General features: G+C 52.3%; 2 protein-coding genes and 1 non-coding gene across 5 annotated transcripts in view; 2 read left to right on the forward strand and 1 right to left on the reverse strand.

The window, feature by feature from the left end:
* LOC106895878 (calcium/calmodulin-dependent protein kinase type IV-like) overlaps window positions 1-7,169 on the forward strand; it is an 8,031-nt gene extending 862 nt beyond the window's left edge. Inside the window, exons 2-9 of the mRNA XM_014955539.1 lie at window positions 2,191-2,445; window positions 2,598-2,670; window positions 3,511-3,601; window positions 3,705-3,779; window positions 3,992-4,067; window positions 4,223-4,349; window positions 4,486-4,638; window positions 5,036-7,169. Of these exons, the coding sequence (XP_014811025.1) occupies window positions 2,191-2,445; window positions 2,598-2,670; window positions 3,511-3,601; window positions 3,705-3,779; window positions 3,992-4,067; window positions 4,223-4,349; window positions 4,486-4,638; window positions 5,036-5,263 (1,078 nt within the window). The 3' untranslated portion in view covers window positions 5,264-7,169. The remainder of the gene's footprint in view (window positions 1-2,190; window positions 2,446-2,597; window positions 2,671-3,510; window positions 3,602-3,704; window positions 3,780-3,991; window positions 4,068-4,222; window positions 4,350-4,485; window positions 4,639-5,035) is intronic.
* A 1,028-nt stretch (window positions 7,170-8,197) lies between these two features.
* On the forward strand, window positions 8,198-18,323 carry LOC106895904 (PWWP domain-containing protein MUM1). Of its 3 annotated transcripts, XM_014955577.1 has the most exons (15): window positions 8,198-8,248; window positions 8,634-8,676; window positions 9,292-9,381; window positions 9,978-10,069; window positions 10,401-10,471; window positions 10,867-11,853; window positions 12,432-12,554; window positions 12,935-13,005; window positions 13,487-13,563; window positions 14,025-14,085; window positions 14,316-14,391; window positions 14,514-14,564; window positions 14,845-15,275; window positions 16,464-16,552; window positions 16,793-18,323. In XM_014955577.1, the coding sequence occupies exons 3-15, from the start codon at window positions 9,325-9,327 to the stop codon at window positions 16,869-16,871; spliced, it is 2,265 nt and encodes a 754-aa protein (XP_014811063.1). In that variant the 5' UTR covers window positions 8,198-8,248; window positions 8,634-8,676; window positions 9,292-9,324; the 3' UTR covers window positions 16,872-18,323. The 3 variants fall into 3 exon arrangements, with proteins under 3 accessions (XP_014811063.1, XP_014811064.1, XP_014811061.1); XM_014955578.1 differs by lacking the exon at window positions 8,198-8,248 and having other exon boundaries at window positions 8,539-8,676; XM_014955575.1 differs by lacking the exons at window positions 8,198-8,248; window positions 8,634-8,676; window positions 9,292-9,381 and adding an exon at window positions 9,603-9,716.
* Window positions 18,324-18,825: 502 nt separating this feature from the next.
* On the reverse strand, window positions 18,826-18,898 carry TRNAF-GAA. Its single transcript has one exon. It is a non-coding gene; the product is annotated as a tRNA-Phe (tRNA).
* Window positions 18,899-18,923: the final 25 nt, after the last annotated feature.

Genomic DNA, 18,923 nt, shown 5'->3' on the forward strand with positions numbered 1-18,923 from the left:
CAGGAAGCCCTGCCCCCCCCCAACCACTTCCCCTCCCTGCCTCTCAGAGGGGCTACGGGCGCCTGGTCCTCACCATGTCACGATGCCCCCCAATCACTGCATGAAACTCCTGGTCCTCACAGCCCCTTTGAACTTCCCAGCTCTGATATCGAGGGCCGGCCCCCCCTCAACCCCCCACTTCATCCTCCCCTCCATCCCCTGGCCTGAGATTTCCATTTGGTAAGCAATTTCCACCCAGGAGATCAAATGAATGCCAGAGAAAATTGCCCCGTCTGTAATGAATCCTGCAAGGGGAGATAAAAGGGGAGGCCGGGGCCGCGGGTGCTGGGTGCCCAGCCCCGGCGCCGTTCCCCTTGCTCAGCTCTTGGGGGGGGTCAGGGGGGGCCAGGGCAGCTGGGCTGGAGCGATTCGCAACGCCCGGCAGCAGCTCTAATCACCGCTGGTGTCAGCAGAGCTGGGGACGCCCCGTCGGTCCCTCCGCAATGGCAGGGGGCTCCGTGCCCCCCCTGCCCCCCCCGTCCCTCCACCTGCCAAAAAGGCTTATTCCCGGCTGCTTAGTTCCACCAGCAAATTGCAAAAGCATCTTGGAGAGGACCTGAGGTAAAGAAATAACACAAAAAGCCACCTGGCAGCTGCCGGGGCGCCGGGGACTGGCTTTGTGGGGGTGGGACAGACCCCATTCCTGTGGATTTTGTGGCTGGGACATCACCGGGACATCACAGGGACATCACGGGGACATCACTGGGACACCACCAGGACATCTCCGGGACATGTCCCCACCACTGGCCGCTGCTGCCCACGCTGCCATATTTCTGCAGTGTGGCTCAAACCCCCAGGCACGGCAGTTTCCAGCCCAAAACGTGTCAACCATCCCTGGAGCAATAAGGCTTTGGTCTCCAGAGGAGCCCCGGCGGGGGACATCCTGCCCACCCGCCGCCTCCAAAACCTTGATGCAAGAGGCGAAGCCAGAGGAAGGCCAAAAATGAGGATGATGGGGGTAAACGGGCTGGAGCCGGAGTCCCTAAGCCCCTCAGAGAGCAAGGAATGGACCTGCCTTGGGGTGTTTCGGCATTTTGGGGCGATCTGGTGCTTCATCCTTTTCCACGGAGACGATTCCCCAACCCCAGGATGTTTGGGGAAACGCAGGGACAAGAGCCAGGACGGGGATCGCCTGCTCGGAGCAGCGCAGGAGGATGCTGGGATGGGGAGAGGCTCCTCTCTGATGCATTATCAGAAACACCACAGAAAATTCAATTTCTGCCCTCCCTCCTCCTTTACTCTTTGCCCTCCCGGCAGCGGCACCGCGGAGACGCCGGGGGAGGAACCAGCTGGACAGTTTTAATATTTAAATCACCGAGTTTTCCGTAGGGTTTCTGCTGACTCCCGAGTTCAAGTGATTTTTTCGCGGGAGAGATGCTCCGTTTCATTATTTACGCCGGTGCCGCCGCCGCGCTCGCTATCGCTCAGCACCAACCTCGGCAGCGGATGATAATAGGATTGTAAACTTTTGAAGTTAATAGGAAAATTATAGTGCTTCCGTGTATTATTATAATGCAATAAGCTGCCACATAGTGTCTCTCACCCTGCGGGGTATCACGGCTTGTCACCCAGCCTATGAAGGTAATGATTAAAGCCCCATGAAATTCGCAGTGTCACAAAAGTCTTAAGAAGCATGAAATTCTCTGTTTTCCATTTAAAAAAAAAAAAAAAATTGCATTTTGACTTATTTTTAAGAGAGACCTGTTAATTCCGGATTCGCTCCAGCGGTACAAAGGTCTCGTGTGGACACGCTCACCTTGTGTGGGAACTAAAAAGAAAAACAAAAATGAGGAGAAAAGCGCTGTTTCTTTAGTGCCTCTTTTGCTGCAAAATGGTCCAAGGGATGTTTCCAAAAGCACCCGCGGGGTCCCAGGGCCCCGGTCCCAGAGGGGACTTTGGTTCCTCGGGGCTCTCTGTGTCCCTCCTGCATCCCTGTGGGTGCGGATGGGCAGGATCCATCCCAGGAGGGCTTTGCTGGGGGTCGGTCCCACTCCAAGGTGCCAGCACGGGTGATGAAACTGGGAAATTCAGAAGCTTTTGGTGAGCTCCTCTCCCACCTAACGAGCTTGGAGACAGGGAAAGGATAACAGCTCTGTGTGTCCGTCTCTTCCTACTCCCAGCAACTTCTTTAATGCCCGATTAAGTGAGCAGGGCTGTTCCAAATGGTTACAAAAACTTCCCGTTCAGACAAATAAAAAGGCAAGGAGGGAAACGTGCTGGGTGCCCCATAAACCCCGTCCACCCTGGGGTCTGGTGGTCGCGTGCTCCCCCCGGCACAGCCCGAATCCTCCTCATCCCTCCTCCCTCCTGTCCCCCCTTCCAGATCAAGCTGAAGGAGATCTTCGAGACGCCCACCGAGATCGCACTGGTCCTGGAGCTGGTGACGGGGGGAGAGCTCTTCGACAGGTACGTCCGGCCCCCCCATCCCACCCGAGCTCCCGGTGAGGGGCAGGAGTCCCACCTCGGTGGCAGAGGGAGGATGAGGATGGAGGGGGCTGACGCTCACCGTGGTTGGGGGGTGAGGGGGGCACTGCCACGCTGACCCCATGTGCCCACAGGATCGTGGAGAGGGGTTTCTACAGCGAGCGGGACGCGGCCCACGTTGTCAAGCAGATCCTGGAAGCCGTTTCGGTAACGTACCCCCAGCATGTCCCCCCCCCCAGCCCCTGGGGACAGCCTGGGGAGCAGGTCCCGTGTGTGGTTTGGGGTGTTGCTGTGGGGGCTGCACCCTCCCAGGTCCCCCCTGGGGAGAGGTACCCAGGGCTGCTCCGTCCCAAATGTCCCTGGGGAGAAGCATTGGGAATGGCACGATCCCAAATACACCTGGGGAGAGAGACCTGGGATCTGCTTTGGGATCTGCTCCATCCCAAATACCCCTGGGGAGAGGCATCAGGAGCTGCACCATCCCAAATGTCCCTGGGAAGAGGTACCCAGGGCTGCTCCATCCCAAATGTCCCTGGGGAGAAGCACTGAGAGCTGTACCATCCCAAATACTCCTGGGAAGAGATACCCAGGGCTGCTCCATCCCAAATGTCCCTGGAGAGAGACACCCAGAACTGCACCGATCCCAAATTTCCCTGGGGAAAGGCATTTTCCCACTCACCCCCGGCCCATCCGAAGGCATTTCTGGCAGAGCGGCCCCTTCCCAGCGTTTGGGGAGGATGAAGAAGAGGAGGGAGGGAGGTCAGCGCTGCTCTGCCTCACAGGTCGGCGGGAGACAGGGTTTCTATGGCAACGGGAGGGTATAAAAATGGAAGTTTATAGCAGAAAACATCCTTCCCGTGGCCGTGCCGGCCGCTCCGGCACCGCAGGAGTCGGCTGTTTCCGAAGGAATGGCTGGGAGAGTTGGTCCCGTGTTTGTGCCGGGTCCTGGATCGCTGCCACCCCCCCCATCCCCCCGAATTCCATCCGAGGCAGCCGGGCCCCCCTGTCCTTCCCTTCTTTCCCACATCCCCCCTTCTCTCTCCGCAGTATTTGCATGAAAACGGGGTCGTCCACCGTGACCTGAAGCCGGAGAACCTGCTCTACGCGGACCTGTCCCCCGACGCCCCCCTGAAAATCGGTGGGTTTGCTGGGGTCCCCCCCCGGAGGGGTTTCATGGCACGAGGAGGGGGGGTTAATAGTGCCTCTCCCTGAACGGCCTCTCCCTTCTGTCTCCCTCCAAGGCGACTTTGGGCTCTCCAAGATCGTGGATGAACAGGACACCATGAAAACCATCTGCGGGACGCCGGGGTACTGCGGTGAGCGGGAGGGAAGAGCTGGGGGGGGGACGGGAGGGACACCCGGGGAGGCTGCTCCCTGCCTGAGGCCATGCACAACTCAGTGCAGGGATGGCCGATGGCTATGCCAGGCTCAGGAGATGCTGCTGGTGCCTGTGGGGGGGGAGAGGGGGGGTTTCCTCTACCGGGAGCTCCCCACACCCGTGTGTTTGAACCCCAAACACTGCTTCCAGCCCCAGAAATCCTCCACGGGTGCCCGTACGGCCCTGAAGTGGATATGTGGTCTGTGGGCGTCATCACCTACATCCTGTGAGTAACACTGCCGGGGTCCCACGGGTGACAAAACCCCAGCGGGGGGATGGTGGGGACCCCAGCCCACCCCCCGCAACTGGGGAAGGCCGTCGGGGGCCGTGCCGGGGGGGCGCAGCTGGTGTGTAGCCCCTCTCTCCCCGCTCTGCCCGCAGGCTCTGCGGCTTCGAGCCCTTCTTCGACCCGCGGGGGGACCAGTACATGTACAGCCGCATCCTCACCTGCGACTACGAGTTCGTGTCCCCGTGGTGGGACGAGGTCTCCCTCAACGCCAAGGACTTGGTGAGGGACCCGGCTCCGGGGAGGGCTTTGGGGCTGCCCTACGTGAGGGCTGGAGATCAATGCCCCGTGAAATGAGGGAAAATGAGGGATTTTTTAAATTTTTTTTTGACAAATAGAGCCTTTTGGTTGGTTGCAGGTGAGAAAACTGATCGTCCTGGATCCCCAGAAGAGATTGACCGTCTACCAGGCTCTGGAGCACCCCTGGGTCACCGGGAAAGCCGCCAAGTTCGCTCACATGGACAGCACGCAGAAGAAACTGCAGGAATTTAACGCCCGGAGGAAACTGAAGGTGAGGGGGAGGAGCGAAGGTGCCCCATCGGCCCCCCAGGGGTGGCTTGTGCCCGTGTCCCCTCATGCAAACGGCTGGGGCCACTGGGAGCTGGGTTTTAAGGATCCCGAGCAGATAAATGTTGAGCAACACGTGGCAGCTCCGGGGGCTGGACTGGGGAGGGGGGTGAAGGATGATGGAGCGGCTCCTCACAGCTGTGTCACATGGGGATGGGCAACCAGTCTGCCAGTGGGGGTAGCCACTGCTGGGAGAAGCCTTTCCTGAGCTTGGCGTGGCCAAAGGAGCGGGTGCCACCTCCCTTTCTGCACCTTCTGGGGGTTCCACCATCATCAGAGGGGCATCGGGGGGGGTGACGTCTGCCAAACGTGGGCTAATGACTGTTGTGTCTCTGCCGCAGGCTGCCATGAAAGCCGTGGTGGCTTCCAGCCGCTTGGGCAACCACGGCCACCACGACTGCTCCCGTGGCAGCGGGCGCAGCCGGGGGGGTCCCCGGGACACCTGCCTGCCCCAGGGGACGGGGACTGCTGGCCCCGAAGCCACCCCCACCGAGGAGCTGGAGGCTTTCCGGAGCGACTGTCCCGCCGTCTCCAAGGTCCCTGTGAACGGCGCCGGCTGCAAGAGCTAACGGCTCGCCGCGGCTTCGACAAGCAATAACCCCCCCACCCTCGGAGGCTGGGAGGGAGCAGGGGGAGCTGGGGTAGGGGGGGGGACAGGAGCGCCCCGAGTGCAGGTGTGTGTGGGGGGGCCCATGGTCTGTCGTGTGGAGCATCCTTATTTAGTGTCCTGTCGCCAGTGCAGTCGTACCTGGTCGCTGTGAGTGTGTGTCTGTGCGGACCCAGCTGAGGAAACAAGGCTGGGCTTCCCACAAATTAACAGTTCTGGCCACTGGGAGAGTGAAAAAAAGTCCCAAGTGGCTTCAAAACGAGGAGCAAACAGCAGAAAAGGGGGGGGAATTTCTTCCCCCCTTCCCTGCACAGGCAGTAGGTTGTCTTTGTGGCAGAGTTTTGTGAGTTCCTGTGAACAGTCCCGAGGGGTTTATTTGCCGAAGGGGAGAGGGTGTGTGGGGATTGGCGCTGCCCGGTGCAGCCACGGCCGCCGCTGCGTCAGACGGGGCATGGGGAGCCTCTGGACCCGGCTGTTTGATCCCACCCGCAGGAAAAATCCTTTATTATGGCTGGAGGCGACCCTCGGCTTGGTTTGTGCTTTGGTTCCACCCGGTTTCTTTCGTTCCCACCTCCCGTCCCGCTGCGGATGCTGTGGAGGAGCCGGGAATGCCGGCCCATCCGGCCTCTCTCCGCGTCGGCATTCCCGGGGTTCCACTTTCCACCCCTGAGTTTTACTGGAAAACAATGCAACTCTTCCTACGGCGCGGTGTAGACTCTGTAACACCCAACGGTGCTGTCCTTTCCCGAGTGAGAACGAGGAGTTTATACCTATTTTGAGGTTTTTTTGGTGTTTTTTTTTAAGACTAATGCACTCAGTTGACAAACTTCCTGAAAAAGAAGGGTTTTTTTTTTTAGGCAGTTATTTACCAAGGCGCAGGATAAACGTTTGGGGATTTAACTACAGAAGGAGTAATCGGAGAGGAAAAGCCATATTCCACGGGGGGGGAGGATTACAGAGAGCTGGGCAGCTGCTCCCGACCGCGACCCGCAGCCCTGGCGGTTTGGGTCATAAACATGTAAAAATGTGAAAAAAAAAAAAAAAAATCATCGCTGGAGAAGAATCCGATTTGTACAGCGGGTTCGTTTTTCCGGGATGGGGATGTAGGGCCTGGCTGCAAACAATAATTAGAATTTTGCCAGAGCCGGGAGCTGCCGCTGCAGACGCCCGACTCAGCAGCTCAGAGCCCTCACCGGGGCAGTGGGAAGGGAAATTCAACACGATGAATTTCATATTTATTTATGGCAGGAGCAGAAATTATCAACACGACGTGTCAGGGCTGATCCAGACCCCACGGAGCTCCTTTGTGTTTAGGGTGCTTGTAAAGACGCACGCAGGGGAGAGATCGGATGTCCAAGAGGGCTTTTTAATTGGAAAAAACATTATCCTTCGACATGAAATAGTTATTTAAATACTTAAACGCCCTGCAGGACCAGGCTGGGGTGTTCTGCACACCCAGAGCCTGTGCAGAAGGGCCCGATGCTGGGAAATGCTGAGTGAGGTTGTGCTGCCCATGGAACCGCCCCGGGGCCTGCAGAGTAATGGGAAATAAGGAACTAATTAGGTAACAGTCAGTAACGGGGTGTCTTCAGGGATGGAAGGCACCCGAGGGAAGACTATGCAGAAAAAGGAGTTTGCCTCTTACGTTATGTCAACAAAGTGTTATTCCACGAATATCAGTACTTAAAGGTAGGAAGAAATAAAAGCTGTGCTCCTGGGAGTCAGGCTGACGGGAGCTGCCGTCCTGGTCTGTGCGGTGTTTTCAGAGTGTGTTTTAATAACTCCCTACTTCAGTATAACGGGGGCCATTTCTGATCTTGCAGGTATTTATAAAGAAGTATAGACAGCTAATAAAGTACCAAACCTCACACCGGGGGCTCCGGTTTCACTGTTATTCTCAGAACACAAGGGCTGGAAATTGGCAGGGTCTGACAGCACCTTCCTCAAGGGTGGGTTTTTTGCCTGATTGTTTATTTTCAGGCTCAGGGGGGGTTCAGCCTGGAGAAGAGAAGGCTCTGGGGAGACCTCAGAGCCCCTTCCAGTTCCTCAAGGGGCTCCAGGAAAGCTGGGGAGGGACTCTGGATCAGGGAGGGGAGCCCTAGGAGGAGGGGGAAGGGTTTGACCCTGAAAGAGGGGAGATGGAGCTGAGCTGTGGGGAAGAACTTGTTTGGGGTGAGGGTGGTGAGAGCCTGGCCCAGGTTGGGCAGAGAAGCTGTGGCTGCCCCATCCCTGGAGGGGTTCAAGGGCAGGTTGGAGGGGGCTTGGAGCAACCTGGTGTGGTGGGAGGTGTCCCTGCCCAGGGCAGGGGGGGAACTGGGGGGGCTTTGAGGCCCCTAAACCCCAAACCCTTCCATGATCTTTTGTTTTGCCTTAAGGTAAATACAAACCAGCCGTTTCGAGCAGGGCCTGTGTCCCCCACAGACCCCGGGGCCTGCGAAGCCATTTTAACCACAACCAAGGCCGATCCCTGGTCGCGTCTGTCACACCCTGAGGAACCCGCGGCGATTTATTGTCATTTAGACCATTGTTCTCTCGCCCGACGACGTGTCCCCCTCCCCCCTATCCCGGGAATGCCCAAAGAAACCCGAGAGTTCAATCATTAACAGAATAACACCAAATAATTAACATATTAATACCACCACCCCGAGGCCTGCCCTCACCTCCCCGGCGGAAGGGGAAGTGACGTCATTGGCCAGGCCGCTCGGCAGCGCGGGGGCGGGGCGTACCCCAACCCTCCAATGGGAGGAGAACCGGGGGCGGAGCAATCGGGGGGAGCGGGCGCTCTGATTGGCCGAAACCTTTGTGTTTTGGCGGCAGGAAGGCGGTGCCCGCGGGGCGAGCGGGGCTCTCCCATTGGCTGCCGCTTTGCCGGGGGGGCGGGCGGCGCATGCGCGAGTGGCCTCATATGGAGGGAGGGGGCGCGGCGCGCGCGTCCGCCTCACGATCGGTAACGACCCCCCCCCACCGGGGCTCTGAGGGGAGGGATGGCGGCGGGGAGGAGGGGGCGGCCTCGCACCGGCACCGGGAGGGCAGGGGAGGGCGGTCGGACCCCTCATGGGGGCCTGGGAGGGGCGGCGGGTCCCCTCAGCGCGGCAGGAACCCCCCTGCCCGCGGGCACCGCGCCCGTCCTCCCCCTCAGGTCCCGGTTCGTTACCTCACGGAGGGCCCCGGCGGTGGGAGGGGGGGGAGAGGGCGGGAAGGGCTGAGACGGGGCTGCTGGAGACCATTAGAGAACGGGTTTCGCGTCCCGGGAACGGTCTTCGCGTCCCGGTTCGCCCGGTCGGGCCGCTCGCTGCCATAGTAACCCCCGTTCTTGCTGCCCCCGGGGGCAGGACCCCCTTCCAGCCCGGCGCGGGAACCGCAGGCTTCGGCTGTGTAAGTACAGCAGGGGGTTTTTTGTCTTTTTTTTTTCTTTTTTAACTCTTCGTGGGTCTTTCTCGAAGCCTGTGGGGTCTGTAGGAGCCGGGAGGGCCCTGGAGCCGGGGCACTCGGGATTATAATTCTAAATTATACATAAAATGGGCCCTGCGTGGTGTCACCTGCAGGCCGGGCTTCGGTGGCCGGGCGCTGTGGGGTGTGCAGGCTCACGGCAGCCTTTTCTTATCTATTTATTGATTTCCTAGGCTCAGGCACTCCCTCCTACCTGCTTACGTTGCACAGCTATAGAAAGATCTATTATTAGAACTTGATTTTTGGAGAATATCGGTCCTGTAGAGGTATATGGGATTTGAGTGGCACGGTTTAAATAAAAGTAATGCTAAATAACTTCTATGTAAGCAGTATCCTGATGGGGACTAACACTAAGTGATTAACTCCAGGTGATTAATTTGATTTAAACTCAACTGCTAATATTTCATATTCCTTGACTGTCCAATGATCCCAAAGGTAAAACTGTAATAATATGTGTTCTGTTGAAGTCCTTTCTTTAGAAAAACAGAAGACAAAAACGGACCAAGTGTTGCGTAACTCTTTTATTCCCTTTTTCTTCAGAGCGCACTGGAATTTTCTACGTGAAACCCAGTCATGACAGATCAAGAGTATGTTCTTTGCACGTGGAAGAAGCGTTTATGGCCGGCAAAGGTAAAGCAAACGTGGAAATGAGGGAAGGTTTGTGGATGTAACTTAGAAACGGATAAAACAGAGCAGTAAGAGCTCCAAGTAAACATGTATATTCTTTAAAAAAGAGCTAATCTGTAGAGATCCCAATAGTGCAACCCAGTGCCGTGGCATGTCAGTCTGTCCTGTAGTGTTTTTACTAAAAATGTGTTGGTGTCAGATCTGTCCGACCAAGTGTTGCGTAACTCTTTTATTCCCTTTTTCTTCAGAGCGCACTGGAATTTTCTACGTGAAACCCAGTCATGACAGATCAAGAGTATGTTCTTTGCACGTGGAAGAAGCGTTTATGGCCGGCAAAGGTAAAGCAAACGTGGAAATGAGGGAAGGTTTGTGGATGTAACTTAGAAACGGATAAAACAGAGCAGTAAGAGCTCCAAGTAAACATGTATATTCTTTAAAAAAGAGCTAATCTGTAGAGATCCCAATAGTGCAACCCAGTGCCGTGGCATGTCAGTCTGTCCTGTAGTGTTTTTACTAAAAATGTGTTGGTGTCAGATCTGTCCTGTGGTCTGACAGGCTTGCTCAAGGATTTTAAATGCATGTTTTTCTCCTTAACGTAGGTTTTGTGCAAAACTGGAGCTGGTGGGAAAACATCCATTAAAAACGCTAAGGAGACATCTTTTAAAGTTGAAATACTTGGCTTGAAAAAACAGTTAAGTATCCCTTTTTTTTTTGTTGTTGTATGTTTGCACTCTTAGACATTAACAAAAAAAGAGTAGTAGTAATCCCTTTGTCTGAAGATACCTGTGAGATGAGGTCATTGATTACCCAAACCCTGTGGGTTTTATGGTTGTCTCAGGGAACACCCAGAAACCCCAGGTTGGCAGCTCAGGTGTTCTCCATCTGTTCTCTTCTCCTTAACTTCTAACAGGTGTGGGGGGGAAAATACTGCCAGGTGAAAGCAGCGTGGTGCTGTTAGCAGTGCTTGGTGCTGTGTGATTTTCAGACAGTTTGGTCAGGTTTATTGACCCTGTGTTTTTCAGGATCAGCGTGAGCCGCGCGGATGCTGTCCCGCTGAAGGAGGAGTGCATAGAAAACATCGCCTCCAGCCTAGGTGAGGAGATGGCAAAACATTTCCTGCCTTGTGTATGTTCTGGGTGTAAAATACACAAAACCCCTCAACCTGGGGCATAGTGGTTATGTATTTCATTATGTATTTAATGAGAGGGGTTTTTTTGTATTTCTTTTCCCCTCTTTCCATCCATAAGACTTGAAAATAGACTAAACTTTATTGCAGCTGCTTTTGCTCTTCCCTTATTGGAAGGGACAGTGAAGAATCTTCTGTGTATTTGGATCAAAACAAGGCGTTGGAAGCTTGCTGTGTGTCCCTGTGTATTGTGTGGATGATCTAAGTGTTAACTTGCATCCTACAGAAAAGTTATACTATAAATAAAATTTCTTACATAGGAAGAAAGCTTATTGCACTTATTGTATGTTCTGCTTCCTCAGATCAAAGGAATAATTCGAGCGAGGCTGTGGAAGAGCTGAGATATCGCTGCTCTCTTAAGATTGCTCTGGATATTTTGAATCAAAATATCTCCCCCAGGGAAGTGCCACCTTCAGAAAGACTGAAATCCCAGTTATCCCGGGAGAACGACGCGGGATCTCTCTCATCTACCCCCTTACGGAGATGTCGGTTGTTCTGTCACTCTAAAGAAGAGTCGGTGCCTGAGACTTCCAAGAAGAAAAGAGAACAGAAAAATGCCAGCCTGAAGACTGATGCAAAACCCCAAACCCGGGACACTTCCTTCCTCCTGGAGGAGGGTGCTAAAGCGCACGAAAAAGGAACAAACACTACCACATGTAATACGTCACACTCAGACAATCAAAACTGCAAAACGCCAGACTCAAAACCCCTCCCAGGGCAGAAGAAAATGAAGCCTGCATTGTTGACCAAGTCCCAAACAGGAAATAAAGATCCCCTTACGCCAAAGGAGGAAAAAAGTGAGCAAGGAAGGAAAAGCCGAAGAGACGCGGTGTCACCTCTGTCGCGAATGAACCGTTTCCCCGGGGATGCAGCCCAGCCCCGGGCTGAGGAGGGATCTCCACTGCCTGTCCCCTGTGAGGGGGTGCCTCTCAAAAGGGCCAACACCAGGAGTCAGCCCAGAAGGACACTACTGGCTTCCTCTTGTAAAAGTGCCTCGGATGACTTGGAAAAAAGCATCAGTAGCGAGAGCGAAAGTCTAGCGAAGCAGCTGGGCGGAAGAAGACAGCCAGCTGGCTTGAAAAGGGTTAATGGGGAACAAGAGACTCTGTCCTCCTGCAGAAAAAGGAGATGCAGGAATGGCCCTGAATCTTCATCTGGGCCTTCTATCTGTGAGCTACGTTCTGAGAGCGTCCCCTCCCAGCGTGAGGAGCAGGAAAATAAGAACATTTCGCACCCGGTTACGGATAAAGTAACGGCCTTTCAGCTGCCTGACTTCGAGGAAGATGAAGGTGGGCATAGCACCTGGGGGCGGGAGAACTTCATCCCCTTTGGTGGTCAGGCACGGTTACTCACCTTGGGGTGTTGCATTGCTTTTGGGAATGAGGTTCTTAAATTGCTGATTTTCATTCTGTTTCTTTAAAGTTCTGGAGAAGCGGGAAGTGCAGTCGCGTTAGTACTGGTTAAAAACTAGCGTGGCATTTGGGCTGTCTGGAGTTGTTTAGGAGCTTGTGTTGCAGACCTGTGCTTGGCAGTAATTCACTGGAGGACTTGCTGATGTCACACTTGGGTTTTTTTATTTTGCTTCTGTCTCGTTAATGTTGAGATGAAATGATGTGTAAAGGAACAGGCTGGGACAGAGTCCTGAAATCAGTCTGTTCTTGTCCCTTTCCCACCTTTTATTTGGATTAGGCCTTTCCCTTGGCAGAGAACTGGGAGTGTCTGGGGTGTGACAGACCCCTGTGTTGTGGTGACTCGTGCTGCTGTGGGGTCACTTCCCCAACTCCGTGTTTCACCGGGGCTGAAGCTGACAGGGATTTTTAATCACTATTCCACGCTGACGAACACCGGTGCTTGCTCCTCTTGGCAGGGCTGGAATCGTCTGACCTGTCTCCAAAGATAGTTTACCCAGAGAGTCTCTCTCGCCTCTCGGCTCTGGTAGATGAAGAGGAGGATGAAGATGAAGAGCTTCCTAGTATTTTATCAAATCAAGGTGAGGCATCAGTGTATGAGACTTCTTCACCCGGCATCGGTGTGTGTCCGAGGGTTTGTGTGCTTTGAGTTTGCTGACAAGTTGTGATAATGAAACCCAGCCTTCCGGCTTGGAATAAAATGTATTTTTGAGTGCCCCGGGCTCTTTGAAGCAGGATGAAATGCAAATCATTGCCAATCTGGGCAAGGGCCTGGGGCTGGACTGTCCGAGTTGCTGCGTTCACAACCGCCTGTGCTGTGGTTTGGGGGTGGGGAGTTGTCCTCTCACCTGAGCTGAAACCTGTAAAAGCATTGAAGTGAAACTCCTGAAAGGAGGCTGGTAAGAGGATGATGTGTGGTTTTTTTTTTTTTAAAGAAAACTTACTTTCTTTTTCATCGTAGAACCGCAGTCCATTGAGGAAGGGATGTTGGTGTGGTACAAACTGCGAAGGTACCCGCACTGGCCGGCCGTGGTAAGAACAGCTCGCTGCCTTCCCAGGGGGCTGTTGTGGGGGGCTGGGGAGGAGCAGCTTAGTGAGTTCCTGAGTGGCTTTTCCCCTTCTTGGCTTGTGTAGAGCTGGAAACGGTAAAGATCTTCCAGTAGAGGGGTTCCAAAGATAATAGGAGTAAATTTACGTATGAGAAAACCATGTAAAATATAAATGTGGTTGATGGAGGTCTGTTTCTATGGGAGCAGAGGGTTACTACAGCCCCTCTGTGACTTGTACCATCAATTAGGGTGGTTGTACCCAACAAAACAAAGAGGATGGGCCCTCGTGCACTAACAAAAATGCTCCATTGGGGTAACTTGCTATTCTTGCCACTTTAAACTTAAATTTTTCATATTTGTGTAGCTTCCTTTGCATAGGGGGTGTGCTATATGATATCAAGGGAAAACATTCCTGCTCTGTCGGGGTGTTTCGGGGTGCTAGTGAGGCTTTGTCCTTTCCACAGGTGAAGAAGGTGAAGCGGAAGCGCAGGAAGGCGTGTGTGCTATTTATAGAAGGGAGTACAAATGACAAGAAGAAAGGGTAAATGCTGTGGCTGCCACCGCCGCCGGGCTTTCGGTTTCTGTTCCTGGCTCCGGGGCAGTTACTCTGCTGGGTGAAGCTGGGCTTGGTCTGGGAGGGAGGGACGGGGTGAGGAGAGGATTTTTAGGTGTGGGCTGTGCTTTGTCACGTGTGATCTGCCATCACACGCTTGTGTGAGGAATAGAAACTGGGCTGGGGACACAGCTACTGTTCTTTTTTCACATGTGCCCAAACTTCCTGGACACACGGGCCTGTCTTTAGTTCTGTTTTGAAACCAGGTGTTTCTAAAGCTATGGCATCTTTTAACAAATGAGCTTATTATGAAAACCAAAACTAGTAAAACCCGCATTCCTGAATTCCTTATGAAACCTAATTTCCAGGCAGGAGTAGAATTGCAGTCAATAGATAGAGATGCAACTTGGCTGCCTCTTTCCCTAACTGTGTTTCTTTGTTCCATCAAGGTTCTCAGTGTCTCTTAGGAGCCTGAAGCACTTTGATTGTGAGGAAAAGCAGGACCTCATTGTAAGTACCAGTGGTAACATGTAGGTGTGGGTGTATAAAGTTGTGTACACAAAGTATAACGCACCCTGTGGGGACAGAGGGGGCAGTTCACGGGTCTCTCTTCACTCTCCCTATTCCATGAAGGAAGTAAATGTAATTTGTGCTCCACTAAATGGAGAATAACATGAGGCCTAGACCTCCAAGCTGCAACAGGCTGCTCTCAGGGACTGTAAATGGCTCTTGTTTTGTAGGAACGAGCCAAAGAAGATTATCGCCAAGAAATCGAGTGGTGTATTCGACTGATCTCTGACTATCGGATTCGAGTGGGTAAGTGGATGAGCCAGGTGATGGCATCCATTCCTGTACATATCAGGAGAACCACCAGAAATGTCAGCTTTGTTTCGTGGGTTTCATTGAACTGATAAATAACCCTGTTCTGGGCTTTTTAGGTTGCCGTTCTTTTACGGGATCCTTCCTGGAGTATTTTGCTGCTGATATCAGTAAGTGAACACATTATTGTTTGTATTCCTTGCTCCATAGGTAGGTTTACAATCACCTAAGTGGTTACATCATGTTTCAAAGCTCCTGTCAGACATTCAACTCCCTAATATTTTTTTTTTTTAAGGCTCTTAGGTGGCTTTTTACCCTCTTTGGTAAGGGAGGAAGTAAAAAATTGCTCTTATCAAGAAAATCCTTTATTTTCTATTTGTATATATAAGTACGTATGCCAAAAAGCCCCTTGTTTTATTTATTTAAGAATGATTATGGATTTTCTTCCAGGCTACCCGGTCAGGAAGGAATGTTGTCAAGGCTTAGTCCCAATGTCCTTTCCAAACGTGGCAGAGGAAAATATTGAAGAGTCTTCATCAGAGACTTCACCTCAGAAGCCCTCCAAGAAACTTCTCCCCGACAGAACAAGAGCTGCCAGAGACAAAGCCAATAAAAAGATCGTGGAGTTTATTGTCAAGACCAAGGGGGCTGAAGAGCATCTTTTGGCGATTTTGAAAAGCAGGAAACAGTCCCGGTGGCTGAAGGAATTCCTGAATTCAAGCCAGTACGTGACCTGCGTGGAGACCTATTTGGAGGATGAAGAACAACTAGACCTTGTGGTGAACTACTTGAAGGAGGTGTATTGCGAGATGGGTGCTAAAAACCTGCAGCAAATCAATGGAGATGCAATAAAGTTTATTTCGGATGTCCTTCTGCCTGAGGTAAGTAAACATGAAATGCTGAGAAAAGCAAATGTTCGAGTAAGTAAACAAGGCAAACGTGACGTGACTGGGGTTTGATGCCTGGTGGAGTGTTCCCCGGGAGCTGGCAGATCCATTCTGGCCCCTTTGCCAGATTGAGTCGTGGTCAAAGGGCAGAAAACTGCCTGGTTTCAATGTATAACTTGGGTGAAGAATATTAAAATCAGGGCAGGAGGCTCTTAAATCATGTTCAGGGGCTGGTAATCAGAGAACAAATACATTCAGGGTGCATGTTGGAGAAAACTAATAAATAAAGCAGCTGTGTTAATTGCTGTGTGCTTCCTGCAGGTGTTGGCGCTGGGTTGTGGGTGGGGTGTGGACCAGAGTCATTGTGAACACTGATTTTTAAGCCATTAGCAAAATGGAGAGGCTTTAGGCAGTGTGGTGGTTTTAAAGGCAGAATGGTTGCTTTCTGATGTATTTTGATTACTTCTGAAACTTTTCTAAGCTTTGGGTTGTTTTTTTCATAGAATCATAGAATGATTCAGGTTGGAAGGGACCTTAAAGATTGATTTCACCCCTGCCCTGGGCAGGGACACCTCCCACCACACCAGGTTGCTCCAAGCCCCCTCCAACCTGCCCTTGAACCCCTCCAGGGATGGGGCAGCCACAGCTTCTCTGGCCAACCTGGGCCAGGCTCTCACCACCCTCACACCAAAGAATTTTGTTCTAGTATCCAATTTTTTTTTTTGTTCTAATCTGACGAGTCATCTCTGGGTTTTCCTGGGTTCTTTGTGTGCGTTGGGGGCTGGGTTGTTTGTTTCTTTAGATACTGATGTTCTCAGTAGGGAGAACAGAAAGTAACTTCTGTAGAAACAAAAATTACTCTGAAGAATCTCTTCATCTGGTTATAAAAAATACTCTCCTGGGAATGTTGGTCCTGGAAGGTGCCAGCAGAAACCAGCCCCGCTTTCCGAGGGGGTGGCACTGGGTGCAGGGTCCTGCTCCTGCTGGTGTCGGAGGCGTCACACACAGTGTCCTGCTCCTGCTGGTGTCGGAGGCGTCACGGAGCAGAGGCAGCCACTGTCTCCTGCTGCATCCAAATTCCCTAAATATTGAGGAACCATGTTCTAAAAACGTGCTCGTCTGCTGAGGCAGTTTCAAATGGCTTTTCTTTCCCGAGTGTAAATGAACCAAATGCTTTTGTAGGCCATCATTTACGCCATTTCTGCGGTGGACGACATAGATTACAAGAAGGCAGAAGAGAAATACATAAAAGGACCGTCTGTGAGCAAAAGGTATCTTGTCATTTTCAGTGCTCTCTGAATTTTTCTGGCTAGTTTACTGTTTTTATGGAAAAAAGTGAATCTAAGGGCAGGGAGAGTTCAGTGTCCTCAGTGTAATCCAGCTCCCTCGTCCTCTCTGTAACAAAATGATTAAACATGGGAATGTTGTCGCTGTGTGACTGTAACACGCTGTGAGCTGCTTAGTATGTGAAGGTTATTTTTGATGCAGAACTTCAACGTGTTTCTTTTCAGGGAGAGAGAAATATTCGATGAAGAAATTCTAGAAAGGAAAAAAGGGAAGAGGAGCCCCGCGTGGGCAGACAGCGCCTGAGCCGTGGCACCGACCTTCCCCGCCGACCCCGGCGCTGCCCCAGTATGAGAGAGACGTGGTTCTTTGTATAAAATGTGTAATTCTTACTTTATAAAGTCCGGGTGTGTATCTTCAGGGCCGCAGTGGCTCTGAGGCTGTTGGATGCAGTCGTGTCTTGGCCGCGGAGCTGCCGGGAGCAGCGCGTGGGGGGGAACCCTGTGGGTGTCACCGCCACGTCCCACCCCCCCACGGCACCTCGTGTGGATCCCGCAGGAACCACGAGGGTTTTGGGAGCTGCTTGCTGTAACACTAAGCTTTCTATGAGTTATTTTGGCCAAATACCTGAGGGAGAGAGGGCTGCTATCCTCGGAAAAGCCCTCGCTGATGAATTCCGTAGCCGTGTGTCGCCCGGTGATCGCTGTTCCCTGCACAGGGGGCCCATCTGAACGTGTTCCCCCCCCCCAGGCTGGGGGTTCTGCTTCCCAGGGCTCATGGTGCAGGAAATAAAACTGGGTCCTTGGGATGCAATCGGGATAACGAAGGCTCAGAAGGACACCTGTAACATTCAGCAGAAAAAGGAATCCAGTGTTGGCTTAAAGAACAAGAAAAGTTCACTTTTTCCATTTAAAAGTGAAACTTTGGAATGCTGCTTTAATGTTGTTTTTTTTTGAGGCCGTGAGTTTAGGAACACTTCTAATTGTCTTTTTCTATCTGATTTAAATGCCAAATTTAATCATGTGTCATTCCTGCTGCAGGTGTAGTGTGTCACACCCTGCCTCGGCCAGGCACGCGGTGTCATGGAGAACTATTTAGTGACAAAAGCCCAAGGATTAGTATTTTTCTATATTCTAACACAAATCTATTTGCTTTGCCCAATAGAGACCGAGATGATTTGGAATTAAGGCAGAAGTTTCAGTGTAAATCAGGATGGGGAGGTGTGTTCTGGCTGTAGCGATGCTGTGGATGTATTTTAATCATGTTTAATTACTCTGTAAAGGGATTCAATGTGTGTTTGGGATCCTCCTTCACCTCATTAAGGGGACGTTGACGAGTGCATCAACTGTGCAAATGAGGATATTCTTGTGCACTTCTTGCTTACCACGAGTGGGGGTCCTGAAACACCCCCCAAAGGCCTTTTGGGCTGTTCCTACAGCCCCCGTGAGGGAGCAGAGCCCCCCGCTCCCCCCAGCCTTTACCCCCCAGCCTTTTCCTCTCTCCTTTTCCTGCCTTTCAGCCACTGCTTTCCCAGGGACAAGTTCTCACCTGAAAACCCAAACTGGGCCCCGTGGCCCGAGGATGACTCCGCGTCCAAGCGCTCCAAAATGTTTACACCCCTCAAACCCCCCTCCATCCCCCCCCCAGCCTTTAGGGGGTGGTCCCAGACCTCTGTCCCCACCACCAGACTGAGGTCTGTTTTGCCATGTACGGATTGATGTGATCTTCAGTGGATTAAAGTTGGAGTGAACTCTCAAAGGCTTGTTGTGGCTGTTGTTTGATTACTCATTTATTTCAGCTGCTGGTTTCCAGGGTGGGTTGGACTCTCCCACCCCCGTTTTGCATCAGGTGAAGATTATTTTTGTGTCTCTGATACAAGATACTGGGGTTTTTTCAGTTACTAAGCAAACTTAGCTTTCTCTTCTTGTGCTTTATCTAAATTTACTAAAACATTTAAATTTATTTATTTAAAAGGCGTCCTTCCTGACAGCATCTGTGCTGCTGACGAGCTTGTCCCATTTTAATTGCAGAATCACAGAATCCCCTGGGTTGGTTTAAGATCATCAACTGAACTCTGACAAAAAAAACCAAAAAAAACCCAAAAAACCACTAAACTGTATTCCTGTGCAGGGTTAGGGCCCTTCGCATTCGTTTCTTGGATATATTGTTAAACAGAACTGGAGGTTCTTTTCTCCCGGGCTGAGGGTTTTGGGGCGGTTTGGAGTGTTTTGGGAGGGCGGGAGGAAAAAGGAAATTGCGCTGCCGAAACCCGGGATCGAACCAGGGACCTTTAGATCTTCAGTCTAACGCTCTCCCAACTGAGCTATTTCGGCTGCACGGGGGCGCTCTACCCCCCCG

This window comes from Calidris pugnax, unplaced genomic scaffold, assembly GCF_001431845.1.
Source record: "Calidris pugnax isolate Ruff unplaced genomic scaffold, ASM143184v1 scaffold285, whole genome shotgun sequence".
Lineage (NCBI taxonomy): Eukaryota > Metazoa > Chordata > Aves > Charadriiformes > Scolopacidae > Calidris > Calidris pugnax.